At 43.5% G+C, this 17307-nt stretch overlaps 1 protein-coding gene across 2 annotated transcripts in view; it reads left to right on the forward strand.

Moving 5' to 3' along the window:
- Positions 1 to 17307, forward strand: part of EXOSC8 (exosome component 8) — a 238937-nt gene that overhangs the window by 202007 nt on the left and 19623 nt on the right. For both annotated transcript variants that reach the window (XM_078657200.1, XM_078657199.1), the window contains exon 10: positions 2153 to 2259. In XM_078657200.1, the coding sequence (XP_078513326.1) occupies positions 2153 to 2259 (107 nt within the window). The remainder of the gene's footprint in view (positions 1 to 2152; positions 2260 to 17307) is intronic.

Below are 17307 nucleotides of genomic sequence, written 5' to 3' on the forward strand. Positions count from 1 at the left end.
CTTTGGGAACACACTGAAATGCTTTTAGAGATGACAGAACTTATCCTGGACAACAATGTCTTCCTTTTCAAGGAAGAGTGGTATAAACAAAAACAAGGGGTGGCTATGGGCTCAAAGTTTTCTCCCTCGTATGCTAATCTATTCATGGCAGAATGGAAGAACAATGGATTTGGTACAAATGGGTTAGTAACTGGAAAGACTCGATCTTATTCTGTGGCAGATTCATAGACTACTATGGTTTGCACAAGCTCCTCTGAAAAACTTCTTGAATTCTTCACACACCTTAACAGCAATGACAAAAGCATCAGATTTGCGTTCCAGTACAGTCAGAGGAACATCACATTCTTAGATGTTGAACTCTTCATTGTAGATAATAAGATTCTAAGCAGACTATTTAGGAAACAAACAGCTTGTAATGCAACCCTTCATGCCTCACGTGCACATCCAGGTCACCAGATTAATGCTATCCCATACGGTGAATTCACACGTGCCAAGCGCAATTGTAGTACAGAATTGGACTTTCAGGATTGCATAGAGAGCATGGTCACTAGATTCTCACGCAGACGGTATGCCAAGAGAACTGTACATAGGGCCAAAGAGAGAATCTCTAAAATCAGTCAACAAGACACCCTTAAAAACAAACCAGAGAGAGAGAGAACAAAGCAGTACGTTTAATTATGGATTTTAACCAGCACGCAAACACACTAACACGCAGTATGCGTAGACATTGGCACTTACAGCAGACAAGACACTGCAGAGATTTACAACATCAAAACAGCCCGAGATTACCTTTCGCAGGGGTGTATGCCTAAGAAATATTCTCAGCCCTAGCTACCCAAAAGTGAAACGAACATAAACTGGCTTACCCAACACACTCTAGGCTTTTTCAAATGCAGCCACTGCTCCATGTGCACATGGGCCACTGACAGAAAGAAAGAATTTAGGGGACCTAACAATAGGGTGTACAAAATTGACAACCACATCACCTGTTACACAAGTGTGGTCTAAGATGCATTGGAAGTACCATCAGGAGCCTCAAAGAGCGCATTGGGGAACACATGAGGTCTGTAAAGCAAGGGGACAGCAGATATCCGATAGCCACACATATAGCTGGATGTAACTCTAAGAGCACACATAGAATGTTCTCCTTCTATGGTTTTGATGTCGCACCCAAAGACCCAAGGGGAGGTAATAGGAAATTAACACTCCGGAGGAAAGAGGCGCTATGGATTATGACACTTAAAAGTGTCGAATAGGGCTTGAACTCGGACCATGAGCTGCAATACTTACTTGGGGATTAGCCCATACCCACGTCCAAATGAACTGAAACACTGGCTGGCTTACGCCATGACATCATCACAGCTTATAGAGTACGCCCATTATCATCCCTACTTTTCTGCATGCCATTTCCAGAGCGAAATGACGTTGAGCAGCCGCATGGCGCCACTTATTGGGCCATTGAGGTATTACCGAAAAATCTTTCAGATCCAGTTTGATGCCGTTCAAAGGTGAGGAATCTGCGGCTAGAAGTCTCTATCAGCAGAAACTATTTTTTTGAGGAATTACACTTGCCTAACAGGTCTTATACACTTCAGCTGTAAGCTCTTGACTTTTTCATGGCTCCAAAGTAATTGGCTGATTTGTAGTTAGTTGCTTTCGGGACAGCGTAAGCCTGTTAACGTTATAGTCCGCCACTTCTATTGCCTTGTGCCTACCCTTACATTTTGTCTATTTTTCATTGGAATAGGGTATGGAAGGATTGCTGAGGATCTATTCTGACACATGGTCACTGAAGAGGCAGCCTCACTAAAGGACCCACTTTTACCAGCCATGTGATTTGCCCTTGTTGTGATCACTTCCCTAAGAAGTACTTCCAACTAGCTGGCATCCTGCTGTAGACTAGAAACAGGTTAAAAGCAGCAAAGCAAGTACATTTGATAAAAATGACAATAACCCAACTTTAACGTTCCCATCACAGTTGTTGTCACAGCAGGATTGATGTGGTCATGGGTTTATAGGTCCCTATAAATAAGAAGCCATATATATGTAATAGAACATTTTGGTGACTTTATATGATGACGTAGAATTATATTTAATGTGCATTCACTATACATTATTTGTGTAAAAAAAAAAAAAACTTTTTTATTTAAAGCACTTTACTAATTGTTGATCCTACTGGAGAAGAAGAAAGTCTGGCTACTGGAACAATAACCATTGTGATTGATGAAGAAAATCGACTTTGCTCTGTTCATAAACCAGGTATGTAAATAAACATAATTATCTCAGGTAATTCGTGTAAATAAGCAAGATAGCTGTGTGTTCTGGCAGACCTGAGTTTAAGACCTGACCAGGTCATTTCAGCATTTCTTCCTTCCAAAGTCGATACATTCTAAGCTAATGAGATAGGAACATATGTGATCAAAAGTATATAAAAATGGCAAACCTGTGGCGGTAAGCACCAAATAAAAAAGATAGTTATTGGTATAGAAGTAAACAATTGGCACACTTAATGGTTGAGCACTTTACTGAGTTGTGATGGATGAGCAGAGCAACACCATAATTCAGGCCTGCTGCATTGTTGACCTGCAGCTTAAAATGGTATACAGTAAATTTAAAGTGTTCGCAAATGTTTACCAGCATGTCGCTGCTAGCATCTGAAGTAGTGCAACTCTTGTATTCAGGTTGTGTACTGCGCAGTTGATATGACGTTGAAGCGGTGTGTTGTGGAATTTCTTCAAGGTTTATGACCTTGGTGGATAAATAAAATATGGGGACCAGTTACTAATCATCCCTAGCTACTACCATGGAACAATGTAGAACCTTGACATCCGAATTGTTCAACTCTAAACTTGGGCTACATACATGTCATTCTTTTGCATCGTTGGCATCGACTTGGAATTTGTAAAAGCACATGGATAGTGAAAGTGGTAATGCAAGTGTCCTCTAATAACTTAATTAGAACACTTTAATTTAGTAACCATTCAAATACTTTATTTTTTATTTCACATGCTTCTGCTTCACCTAGTGGATTCTGGCTTTGTAGTTTAGGTTTAAATATACCCCAGCCGTCAGCCTGGATCTGGAAATGTTAAGCAGTACCTCTGCAAATCAGGAGGTGACGCCACATGGATCTGCACTGATGCCATTCTGCTCTGGAATTGACGTGCGGGATCATATAGACTCTACTTCAGCGTGCTGACTGTTGGAAACTGGGCTTTTGTTGCAGTTGTCTGTAGTAAATGATGGAACAGCAGTTAAGTTGAGATGTCCTTTAGTCCAAATATGAAGGAAGAGACAAGAGCGGACTCCTTTCAACGGAGGCAACAAGCAACTGCCGTAGAATAGAATCCTTACTTGACAGCAAACATAGAACATAAACATAAGAGTATTCTGGTGGAATACAGGTCATGTAATAGCATTCTAGAAAGACTAGAACAATAACTCAAGAGACTTCTGTACTACACATCTTCTTCCTTTCCAATGTTAACAAACGTGAAAAGAGAGAAAGAATACAAAAAACAAAAAAATGAGAACCTAAGAAATAAACTAAGTTACAATAGATAAACATAATCTAGCAAATAAAGTCTTGCAAATAGACCGGTGGTCTGCGGTACCTCAAAGCACGAGCAGGAACAACCCCATCAGAAACAGGGTCTGGAGCACGTACTGAGAGACTCCCAGACAAGAGAGAATCACCACACTCACCGCTACGATCTCTCTCCAATGAGGCTAAAGAAGTAGCTTCATCAATAATTTGAGCTAGGAGATAACCACTATTACTCAAGGAACTGGTGAATTTGTCCTGTGGTGGAATAGCAATCCCTCTTTGATATAAAATGACCCGTCTGAAGTTCCAACACTCACTATTATTTAGAATAACACAATGATCAAGTCCTTTTTTTTTTTTTTTTACTGTGACGTGCCCCTTGAACTTTGACAACTCTCTTCCACCCTACCGCCTTTGATGTTGACCAGATCACCAACCTTGAAAGGACAAGATGAGTTTGAGGAAGACGGAAGGTCAGAGCATCTCCCCTGCAATGTGACAACTTGCTTCATCCAAGAGGGGACAAGTTTCGAGCCGGGAGCCCGCCCTCTCATAAGCTGGAAAGGTGAAGGTTGACCATCGACACGAGGAGTGGTTTGATAGGCCCACAGCATTTCATTGACCGTTTTCCGTACTACTAACCCACTGGCGGAGGCCATTTGAATGATTCCTTTGACTACCTTGTTATCTCTCTTGCACATTCCATTGCCTTGAGGATTGTATAGTGAAGTGCAATGATGAGAAACCCCACAACTCTTGAGAAAAGTTTGCATCTCCTTGAAGACAAGTTGAGTGCCGTTGTCAGTGATGAGAACAGAGGGAATACCCACATCCTTAAATAGATTTCCCAAGAATTTAATGGTATTCTTAGTGGTAACATTATTGGTGAATTCGCCTACCAACCACTTAGAAAACACATCAACTACAACAATGGCAAATCTGTCTTTTTCATGTAGCTCCCACATAGGACCAATGAAATCAAGACAGATGCTATGCCAGGGTAAACCTGGGTTTGGGACCAACTTTAAGTCGCTGCTCACCTTCTTTACAAATTGAACAACTTTCCACCCACTCAACCTGAAAGTCTGACCAAGATGACCTTCATGTGCTAATGTTAAAAGTTTGTTTCTGATGCCAAAAGGAGGGATACATTTTTCACCTTTGACTAAAACATTGTTATTGGTAAGAGAAAGGCCATCAAGAACTTTGACATAAAGTTAGACAGAGACACAACTTTCCCTTCTGGAGCCCAATTTTAAAAGCTTGATGACCACTTGTAGAGTGTGATCAATACTCATTTCACGTTCCGAATCACATGCCTCAAATGCAACCTCCCCTACAAATACACCATACTCAACTGAAGCCACAGCAAAGTCATCACCACACCCAGCAGTACATGGATCAATAACAGTTCGCCAGTCCAGAGACATTCTAGAAGGGCAGTCAGCTGGAACATTCTTCTAGCCCTGAATAAATTCAATCGAATATTGAAACTCCTAAAGTTTTGATGCAAGTTTGGCAAGTCTTGCTAACCCCTTCCCATACCACCAGGGGAAAGAACCTTAACTAGGGGTTTATGCTCAGTTTTGATGAAAAATGTCATGCCCCACAAATATGTTCTAAAATATTCCACAGCCCAAGATGCTGCCAACTCTTCCCTTTCGATAACTGAATGTTTTTTCTCCGCATCAGTGTTCTGGAAGCAAAGACAACAGCACGTTCAGACCCCCTTTTGGACTGTGATAACATAGCTCCCAAGCCTGTAGCACTAGCACCCACAGTTAAAATAGACTGGTTATTTACATCAAAAGCAGCTAATACATTGGCATTGCACATTTCTTTTTTGATACAATCAAAACATTCTTGTTGCAGAGCACCCCATGAAAAGCTCACCCCCCGCTTGAGTGAAGAACGCAAACAGGAAGTTTTGTCTGAGTAATGTTTGACAAACTTTGAGTAATACTCCGTAAGTCCCATAAAGGAACGTAACTGGTCTTTATCCTTGGGTTGATGAGCTGAATGGATGGCATTGCACAAGTCTCTCTTGGGTTTAACACCAGAAGCACTGATGGTGTAGCCTAAATAGTCAATTTCATCAACTATTAACTTGTATTTCTCCTTTCGGAGTGTGAGACCTGCTTCCGACAGTTTATCTAGAACAACTTTGAGAGAAGCGTTATGTTGTTTGTCCGACTGACCATATATTAAGATATCATCTTGGAAATAGATGGTATTACTTACTCCCTCAAAAATGTTGGAAAATGCTGGCTGCAGAATTGAGTCCAAAAGGAAGACAAGTAAATTGTTAAGTGCCTTGAGGTGTAATGAAAGCAGTTAGATGCTTAGAATCTTTGTGCAGATTGATCTGGTGATACGCACTTCTAAGATCCAGTTTTGAAAACACCTTCGCACCCTTTAGAGTAGTGACTAATTCTGTGATGTTTGGTAGAGGAAACGTGTCAGCAACTACGCACTGATTCAAGGACCTCAAGCCCACACAGAAACGGAGTTTACCATCACCCTTCTTGGTGACGACGATGGGCAAAATCTATGGAGAAGCGCTACAGGTTCTATAACTCCTGTTGTGAGCATGTCTTAAATAAGACCTTTGACTTCCTCTTTAACAACTATAGGGACATGCCTAACTTTGTGCTGAACTGGAATGGAACCTTTCTTAATCAAAATGCGATGTGAATAACCTTTTAGTTGACCCTATTCTTCCCTAAATACATTGCCAGCTTCCTCAATAATTTTATTCAAACCCTCGTCCTCAATGACCATGACTTGTGTGGCTGTACAAGGGTTGACAATAATCCTAAAATCATATTGATGAACTCACCCAAGAACGGCTGGTCTGCATTTAGACACATATACTTTGCCATGAATATGTCTGTGAGAAAACATGATATGTGCATCAAAGTATCCAAGAATGTCAATAGATTCTCCTTGGTAACCCCCAGGGGAAATGTCCTTAGGAAGAAGTGGCATATCACCCCACTTTTCTTCAAAAATATCTTTGGGGATTATGGTGTACCTTGAGACGGTATCAATCATGAGACATACATCTTGGCCATCAATTATGAACATAGCTTTGGGTCTATTTTTCCGCTTGTCTTCTTGTTTGTCAGTAGTGGTGTCAGACTCTACTACCAAAATGTTATCATTCTCATTGATATCAGGTGGCTACACTAGAGCGAGATTTGCTCCGACACACTCTTGCATAGTGTCCCCTATTACCACATTTTAAACACTCTTGCTTAGATGCAGAACACCTCGGACTTAGAGTCCGAGGTGTGTACTGTACTTCCACACCTATTACACATTCTGACATTAGCAGACTTCGAGTTGCTTGTACCAGGTTTCCTTAAAAACGTTTTATTCTTGACAGCCGCGATAGTGCTAGGATCATCATCATCATTGTGATCATAGTTTGGTAGTTCTTGAGTAGATACCTCATTGACATCATTAGTTGTTGCCCTCTTTTCTAATTCTTTCATACAACCTTCAGACTGTTCCACCACTTTAGCTAAATCTATAGCTGTTTTAAGGTTGGGGTTTTTGGCTGCCCAAAGACGTTCCTGAATCTTTTTATTGTTGCACTGGTCTATGAGCCGATCCCTGATCAATTCATCGGTCATGTGCCAAAATTACACTTGATGGACATTTCTCTAAGTCTAGAGATAAAATCATCGATGGACTCGCCAGCTTTTTGGATTTGGGTGTAAAACTTATATCTATTCATGACTACATTTTCTTCTTTTGTGTACCTCACATCTAGTCAACAGATTGCTTCTTTATAATCGTCAGGCATAGCGTGCCCATTGGCTTGAAGTGCTTGAGGGAGAAAGCGAAAGACGCATTGACCTTCTTTGCAAGAGTACTTCAGAGAAGTGCTTTTTTTTTCTCTTAGCTGGAAAATCTTGACCATCGGGAGCCTCAACATAATTCTCAAACATAGGCAGCCAATCTTCCCAAGGTATGGTTGGCTGGCCTGGTTGACTTAAAAAATTAGGTGGCCGAGTAACAGAAATATTTTGAGAGATCATGTTGAAGATATAGAGCAGCAGGAACGACTAAACAGGACTATATATTAGTGTGCAAACAACTGAGACTTGACTGAAAAATTGTTAAAGATCGTCAAATCCACAATAGGCAGGACCAAAAATAACGCAAAACTTTACAAAATAATGAGGTGAGCAAAGAACATACAGCGAGGCTTGACTTGCTTCGACGTCCTCACCTCCAAAATCTGAAACTGATGAAATCAAACAGAACTATATACGGGTGTGTATATCGCCGAAAAGGGACTAAGAGAAATGTAAAGAAGAGTACCTGAGTTGTAAGACATATGATACACTGTGGGAGTGGGTATCGTCGTCGGAATCAGCTATTTATCCGATAGTAAACTGCTTCAGATGCTGAAGAAAAACTCTGTGGCGCTGCGTTGTTATGACAACGAAGAGAAGCCAGGCGAAATGGCCACCGACGTGAAGACACTACCTTGTAGCGCAATGATGGAGGAGCAACGTAGTGCTTGGTGGTAGTTATGAGACAGACGCTGACGTTTCACAGGATAGTGAAGTGCGTCAGAGAAGCGAAGACCCAGAGTTGCTAGGCAACCAACCGTCCCAGCTGCAAGAAATACGTCACCCTCAGAGACTATACTTGATGTTGCGGGCTAAAAAGACGAAGAATATAAGAATTCCTTCAGTACCGGAGCAAGGAATGGAGATTGTCCGCTCTTGTCGTTGTGGTGAATTTGGCAGAGAGACAGAAAAATTAAGTAGGGGGAACCTACTTGTAGTGTGCACTGTTCCTATGGGAAAAAAAACCCTTTTCCAACAATTCGGTATCAATCAAATATTAATAGTCAACATAAAAATATCCAAAATTGCACTTTCAGTTTTTGGCAGAGATTCACCTCAAAGTGCCTGACTCGTGACGCTTCCTCTCAACCAGGAAATCCTCATCAATTCACTGCTGAGCTGCACTTAGGGTTCTTTAAAACGTCGCCAAGTTGTAGTAAATGATGCAACATGGAACAGCAGGTAAGTTAAGAAGTCCTTTATTCCAAGTATGAAGGAAGAGACGAGAGTGGACTCCTAATCATGGAGGCAACAAGTAACTGCCGAAGAACATAAACATAAGAGCATTCTGGTGGAATACAGGTCATGTAATTAGAACAATAACTCAAGAGACTTATGTACTACATTGTCCTCCCACTTTTGGTCCCCATTTTAGCTACTAGATCCTGATTTTCGACACGGACAGTCCACCGAGGCCTGTTAACCAGACCTCCAGTGCCAGTGCTTCTTCCCTAAAACAAGGTCCAGAATGAAGTAAAGCAATAGCACATTCTTTTGAGGAGCAACAGGTCTTCAGCTCCCCTAGAGCATCTGTTCTCTTTTTAAGGAACTTTTTTTTTTTTTTTAGAACTTGTTTCGTACAAAACGCTCTTTAAAAAATGAAGCCAAGTCAGAGGACTTAATTTCCCATCACCTGTCTGTACAAGAAGCGCCATCGCTGGTTTTCCTATCATCCAGCTGCACAGAAAATGACATCACTGGTTTCTTATTCACTGCACCCTGTGCTCCTCCCAGGGCCTACTTAATGGTGGCTGCAGAAAGGATGTGCGACAAAGGCAAGACTATCTAAGCCTGGACCCCGCCCAGTGCCAAAAACCATGGTTCTTCCCCTACCATCAGGCAGTCGGTCTGCTGCTACACTGTATCACGCAGGACAGAACGAATGTTGACAATCGTCTCCTGAAATTTCTCATTCAATCCCCCACCCACCACTCCTGTAGCACCTCACTCAACATGCATTCTCCTCAACTCCCAGATGCTCACCAAACACTCCATAGAGATAAGGGACCTACTGCACGACAGCATTTTGGACCAGCTCTTCTAATTGGAAATATAGCTAAACCCAGCCTGTGCGACGAACGCTACATCCATCCCCGAACGATACATCCATCCCCGCCAGCTACAAGATTGCCAGGAAAGACCGTCAGTACAAGTTCGGAGGAGGAGTCACCATCATATTCAAATACACCATCAGCTGCACCACCTACATGGACATCCTTATCAGCTACATGGTACTCCTCATGGTCAAGATACGCATCACAGCCAATTTCTCATACCCTTGTATGCAAACCACCAGGGACTCTGCACCTATTTCGCAAGCGACATCACGGACTTCGTCGTACCCCTCATCAACTCCAGCACGGTTATCCTCCATAGAGACACTCCCTTTTACCTAGAGGACTGCACTGACTAAAACTCTACAGCCTTTTTTAGAAAACCTCGGCATGTTACCAAACCCACCCATACTGTGTGTGTCGTATGGACCAGATTTTCTCGTCAGTAAGCAACATCACAGTCGACAAGCCAGCAACTATGTCATAGACAGACCACGCCTGGCCAGTTTCAGCATATCCATCCCGCACCACCACAGACTTACCGCTACTGGAACCCCCTGCCCAGCTGGAAAAGCATCATGGAAGAAGTGTGCGATTCCATCCTCTTAGTGCACTGGCCCGAGCATGGCAGCATCTTGCAAAAAGCCATAAAAATCTTAAAGCACTATGGCTTCCCTCAAGTGCAACCCAACAGCAAGAACCTGACCACAGGCCAGTTGGTACATAGAGGAACTCAGGCTGACAAAACACCAATGCATGCAATAAAATCAACAAGATACCACACAAAGACATCTTTAAATCAGCCCTATGAAGCTACAAACAGCAAATACAGAACACCAAGATCACAGCTTTTTAAGATTGCATCAACCCTGGCACTAACAGCAGTAATTAAATCTAAGCCATCATCCGAGATTTCTCCTCACCTCCAGCAACATCACCGCATTACCCCCCCAACAACCTTTCCAACAAGCTTTCGGAATTCTTCTGGAACCAAATCAACTCTGTATACAGTAACTCTGACCCTCCACCGGATCCAGTCACCATTGCAACTCAACCTCCCATCACGGCAAAACACTAACCCGATTAGCAAAGCACCCATCCTCAATGCCTCCTTCGACTTAACAAGAAACCTACCACCATCTTATTCCTGCTCAGGAAACCATCCACTGACCCAGTCATACTTTCCAACTACAGACCCATCTCCTTCCTAACTTACCCAGCAAAGGTCTTAGGGCCACATATATGACCATTTCATTTTGATAGACTTTAATTGCGATTTTTTGTGACTAGCAATTGGAGACTTGCAAACTGAAATGTACTAACGTGTCCCAGACACATTAGCGATTTCCCAATGGGTCACAAGGGACCTCCCTCATCAATATTCATGAGGAAGGTCGCATTTTGCAACCTATTGGGAATGGGCAATAACACAGGGATGGTGGCCTGCTGGGGAAAGCAGACCAACATGTCTGTTTGCTTTTCAATAAAGCGATTTTTTTTTTTAATGCAGCTCGTTTTTCTTACAGGAAAATAGGATGCATTAAAAAAATAAAAATGAAACATTTCATTTTCTAAGAGAAGGCAGTGGTAGAAGAGACCACTGCCTGCTCTTACAAAACATGTTTGTTGGCATCACAAAGGGGAAGGAGTCACATGGGGACCCCTTCCCGTTTGCGACTGCCTTATCATCAATTTGAAATTGGTCATAAATGTGATTGTTTTGTGATTGCATTTCCGTCGCAAATCAATCTTACCTCCCCCTGAGACTCAGTATTAGGATTGGACACCCTTGGCAAGCCCCTTCCTGATAACGACTCACAAAATAGGGTTGGTACATGCTTTTTAGCAGTCACAAATGGGTTGGTACATGCTTTTTAGCAGTCACAAATGGTCCGATTTCCCATTTTCAATTGCTAAAAACAAGTCTTACATCTGGCCCTTAGAGGAACTCCTCAACTGATGGCACACCAACAGCCAGCTCATCAAAGCCACGCAGTCCGTATTCAGGTGCAGCCACAGTAAAGAAACAGCACTCATCTTTGCCACAGATAACATCTGCTTGATCCTTGACAGAAAAGAGACACATAGCAGCCCTTATTGTCTTGGACCTCTCTGCAGCATTTGACACAATCTCAAAGCCCACCCTCGTCACTTGCCAGCACAAGATTGGCATTGAACACAAGCTGTCAGCCTGGCACTTTACTCCTTGGAAGCCTGCAAACTCCTCTGTGCAGTGCCTTGGGGTTCACCACTCAACAGCCACTTCAACACACACATACATAGTGTGGCTCACTGGTTAGAGGCAGCAGGCCTGAGAGCAGAAGTCAGCCCGGGACCAGGGTTCAATTCCCGATGCGGCAGGGTCGTGGACCTTGGTCAGCGGACTCGATAATTCTCGCTTCGGTGCTTACTCTAATCAGGGGTTCCACTCGGCAACTCTGGGCATTAGCTTGCCTAATCTCCACAACGGCCCCACCAATTCCGGGGATGCCTGGCTCCACCTTGGGGACTCCCAGCAAGGGACCATCCCACAGGGAAAGCCAGGACTGGTTCCCCAGAGTTATACAGCGCCGGGACGCCCCGTTGCTGGGGCAGCTGTGCGCTTTACAAGTATACTACTACATTTACATGATCCCTCGGATCAACATTATTTGTGCACACATCAACCTCCTCTCCAACGCCCATGACCCACAACTCATACTCTCCCTCTTGCACAAGACCCGCAACACAAGAAACAAGTCCACACCTGCATGATTGAAGTCGATAATTGGATAAAAGTCAAGTGTCTCAAGCTCAACACTGGCAAGACAGAAGTGGTGATCTTTGATAAGAAAGCCTCACCTTGCGACTCAAACTGGTGGCTGGCTGAACTTAGGCCCACATCCAGTACCCATGCCAGGTGCCTCGGAATAATCATCGACAACAAACTGGATATGACTGCACAAGTCAACACCGTCACTCCATCCTCCTTCCACCACCTGAAGATGTGGAGGAAGATCTTCAAATTACGCAAAAAAAAAACAACCTATTACTCGTACTCTAGTCACCAGCCTTTGGGTTGTGGGAACACCAAACCATCCAGAACTTGGCAGCCAAACTCATTCTCAACCTCCCACACACCCCACTTCATCAGAGAGCTCCTCTGGCTCTTGATACACAAACCCTTCACATTTCAAACCTCTCTCTCATCTCATCTACACAGCTTATGCCCCACTTACCTGAACAGTCAGATTTCCTTCCACGCAGACACCTCCACTCCACAGGACTCCTACTCGCACACATCTCAAGCATACAAAGAACCAGATCAGGAAGGTGGGTATTCTTATATCGCTCCGAAAGGTTGCAACGACCCTCCCACTCCACATCTGAGGCTCCTCCTCTTGACTTGAATTCCCTAAAAAGCTGAAGATCTGTTTTTTTGATTAACCAACCTACCATAGGCCCGGCTAGGCACAGGTGATAGTACGCTTTTCATATACACATAACAGAGAAGGCAGGCTTGCTGCCTAAAATCCAGATTTCTGGACCACACTCCTGTTGAGTTCAATTTGCTTTATGCTCAGGGCCCTAGCAGACAACTTTGCTTCTCAAAAACCAGGTGGAATAGGAATGCCACTGATGAAATACAGAACCATCTAGTAAGCTTACAAATGCTCTTAAATAGAGCTATGCTCATCACTCACTTGCAAGAAAACGATCTCAGAACAGCCTGATCACCGTAGTACTTATCAGGAAATTACAGAACTGTCCACCCAGATACACTAAGACAGTTTGTGCGTGAGTAATGCCTTTTACAACCAGCTGAACGTTTATTACAATTATAGTTATTTGTAGAGTGATATGCAACACTAGGCCTTTTGCACTTGAAGACCCGACTTTTAGGCTAATCGGGAAAGGATAATGTTACTTACCCAGTAAGCATCTCTTCTTGGCTTGTAGAGCTGTAGAGTCACCCAGTAAGCATCTGTTCTTGGCTTGTAGAGCTGTAGTCACACATGCTGTGCATAGCTCGCCATCTAGTGTTGGGTCTGGATGTTTGCACTTGTTTTTCTTTGAAGAAGTTTTTCCAATCACGAGGTAGGTGACTCCTCCTTTCGGTGATAGTGCGCATGGACATCGTCTCCATTGTTAGATTGTTTGCAGCAGAGGGTGAGAATGGAGTAGTAGTAAAGAATTGAGATGTCCGTGTATGTAAATTAAATAGAGAACTGCAGCAGTTTCAGGTATCCAGGGAGGTGGGTGGGCGCATGTGACTCTACAGCTCTACGTTCCAAGAACAGATGCTTACTGGGTAATTAACATTTTCTGTTTGAGGCATGTGAGCTGTAGATCACATGCTGTGTATAGATTATATAGCAGTATCCTCCCACAGCGATGGCTAACCTGTAGCTCTTGGAGTTGTCTGAAATAGTGTTTTAAGTACTGCTTGACCCACATTGACTTGTTGTCTTGCGGACGCATCTACACAATAATGTTTAGTGAATGTGTGCGGTGTAGACCATGTTGCAGCTTTGCAAATGTCAACAATAGGAATGTTTCCTAAAAAAGCCATAGTGGCCCCTAGCTCACGAGTGCAATGTGCCATAGGGGGTACAATTGGAGTTCTCTTTGCTTTCGCATAGCATGTTTGAATGCACTTAACAATCCACCTTGCAATACCTGATTTGGAGATAGGATTGCCCTTGTGTGGTGGCGCCAAAGCAACAAAGAATTGCTTCCTTTTACGAAAAGATTTTGTCCTTTCAGTGTAGTACAAAAGTGCTCTTCTACCATCAAAGGGGTGTAGAGCTCTTTATGCAACCGAATCAGGTTGAGGAAAGAATACGGGTAATTCTAGCAACTGATTTATGGGAAATGTAGATGCAACCTTCGATAAAAATCTAGGATTAGTACGAAGAACCACTTTGTCTTTGTGTAGTTGGAAAAATGGTTCTTGTATGGTTAATGGCTGTAATTTACTCACTCTCCTGAATGATGTGATTGCAATGAGGAAAGCTGTTTTCCACGAGAGTAACTGTAGTTCACATTTCTGCATGGGCTCAAAGGGTGGGGCCATCAACCTTGTAAGGACTATATAAAGATTCCACACTGGAGCTGGAGGTAGTTTTGGTGGTCTGACTCTCTTTAGTCCTTCCATGAAAGCTTTGATCACAGGTACTCTAAATAACTACAAATACTGTGTATTTTGTAGATATGCAGCAATTGCCACTAGGTGTAGTCTGATAGAGGTATACGCCAATGCTGAGTGTTGCAAGTGTAACAGATAGCATATGATCTGTATGGAAGCATCAAGAGGGTTGACATGATGGTTACCACAGTAGATAACACATCTCTTCCACTTAGCTGCAGGAGGTCATCTAGCCTCCCTAATAATATTCATACATTCTGGTGGAAGGTTTAAGTAACCAAACTCAAACTTCAGGAGCCAGATCACAAGGTTCAGTTGCTTGGGATCTGGGTGTCTGATTTCTCCATGGTCCTGTGTGAGGAGACTGTAGGTTAAATGTAGCTTCAGATGCGGGACTAGAGATAGCTCCAACAAGGTTGTGAACCGTGGTTGACAGGCCCATGTGGGAGCTACTAGGATTAGTGTGAGAGATGTTTTCCTGAGCTTTTGAACCACTAATGGAATGAGTGGGAGAGGCAGAAAAGCGTAGGCAAATATCCCTGACCAGTTCATCCATAGTGCATTGCAGGTGCGGGTACCTGGATGCGAAGCTTTGCCATTTTGCGTGTTGGTATGTGGCGAGCAGATCTATGTGAGGGACTCCCCAACTTTGAAAGTATGGGAGGAGAACCTGAGGGTGGAGTTCCCATTTGTGTATTTGCGGTCTCTGTCTGCTGAGGAGATCTGCAATCTGGTTGTTCACTCCTGGGAGGTGTTCCGCTAGGAGATAACGTTTGTGGTGAATGGCCCAACTCCAGATGTCTTGGGCGAAGTGTGACAGTTGGAGAGAGTGTGCCCGCCTCTGTTTCGGCATGTTATACATTGCTGTCATGTTGTCTGTACAAACCAAGACAGCTTTGCCTTCCAGGTGAGTCTGAAACACCTAGAGAGCTAGAAAGATTGCAAGCAGCTTTAGATGATTGCACTGTGTCTTGTTGTAGATGAGCTCCCCAGCCAGTGAGGGACGTGTCCGCTGTTAGTACTATCTGTGGAACCGGGTCTATGAAAGGCCGTACTTTTGACAACTTTTGTATGTTTCACCCATTGCAGAGAGTGATGAGTACGGCCGCCTACCAACACTAGATCGGTCAATATACCGTGTGACTGGTTCCACTGACTGGCTAAGCATTCTTGAAGTGGACACGTGCAGTCTGGCATGGGGGACGATCATGATGCAAGATGCCATCATTCCCAGCAATTGCATATAAACTCGAGCTGGAATCCAATGATTGAGTTGAAATCCAAGAACAAAGCCTGAATGTTTCGAACTCTGGCTGCCCTGGGAAACAACAGGGCTTTTTAAGTATTTATTGTGGCTCCTAGGTAGTCCTGAGTATTGGCTAGTTGGAGATGTGATTTTGTCGCATTGATTGTGAACCCTAGTTGATGTAGTAACGATTATTCTGAAAGTGTCCTGAAGGCATTGCTGGTATGTGCTGGCTTTGATGAGCCAGTCGTCCAAGTATGGGAAGACATGGATGGGCAGGTGACAGGTGAGCAGCTACTGCCAGACACTTTGTGAAGATTCTGGGGCAGTGGTGACTCCGAATAGGAGTACCTTGAACTGGAAGTGTTAACCCGCAACCACGAACCTGAGGAATTTGCAGTGACTGGGGTGGATTGGAATATGAAAATGTGTGTCTTTTACTTCGAAAGTAGACAGAAAGTCGCTTTTTTTGCAGCAGAGGTAATACTTGTTGCAGTGTCACCGTGTGGAAATGATCTAACTTAATGTAAAGATTTAGTTCTATGAGATCTAATATTGGTCTGAGAGAACCATGTTTTTTGGGTATTAGGAAGTAAAAAGAGTATACGCCTGACCGGTGAGGTTGTGGTGGTATGGGTTCTATAGCTCCTTTTAGAAGTAGACACTGAACCTCTTGTTTGAGGAGGTGTAGGTGATCTGGTGAAAGTTTGTGTGACTTAAGTGGACTGTTCGGAGGAGTGTTGATGAACTCCAGGCAGTAACCAGAATGGATAATTTGTAGTTGCAAGTTGTCTGTTGTTATTGACTGCCAGCTAGGTAGGAAATCTGACAGTCTTCCCCCAACAGGTGTTAAGTGGTCAGGGGGAAGTGGAGGCAGGTCACTGGTTTGTATTGGAGGGGTAGGTGAGTGTGTTTGAACCCCTGCTGTTGTTATCTCTGTAACTCCCTCTGAAGTAACTCCGAGGTGGAGAGACTTGGTTATTGCAGTTGTAGGTGGAGGTGATCTCTTAGGAGGTATTTTTAGAGCCTCCTCTGTAAAAGGGGAGCTGAAATAAACCACTGCTTTGTGCTGACTGAAGGGCTCCCATGGATTTGGTCTCTTCAGTGTCCTCCTTCCTTTTCTCATGTTAAGAATATACCATTGGGCACTAAAGATACTCTTTATCAAAGGGAGTGTTTAAAATGGAGGTTTGCACCTCTGGCTTGAACCCTGATATGCAAAGCCAAGCAAGTCTTCTCAAGGGGGCACTGGTGTTTACTGCTCTAGTAGCAGTGTCTGCAGCATCCAGGGAACATCTTATAGCGTTATTGGAAATAAGTTGCCTTAACGCACCAGGTCTTGTGCTTTATCTGTGTTCCTGGGGCAAATATTATATTAATTGCTCCCTCTCGTCCCAGTGTGCACAGTCATATCGTGCTAGCAATGCTGGAGTTTTGGAGATACGCCACAGAGAGGCCACCCTTTT

Source organism: Lissotriton helveticus, chromosome 8 (assembly GCF_964261635.1).
Source record: "Lissotriton helveticus chromosome 8, aLisHel1.1, whole genome shotgun sequence".
NCBI classification, from domain to species: domain Eukaryota; kingdom Metazoa; phylum Chordata; class Amphibia; order Caudata; family Salamandridae; genus Lissotriton; species Lissotriton helveticus.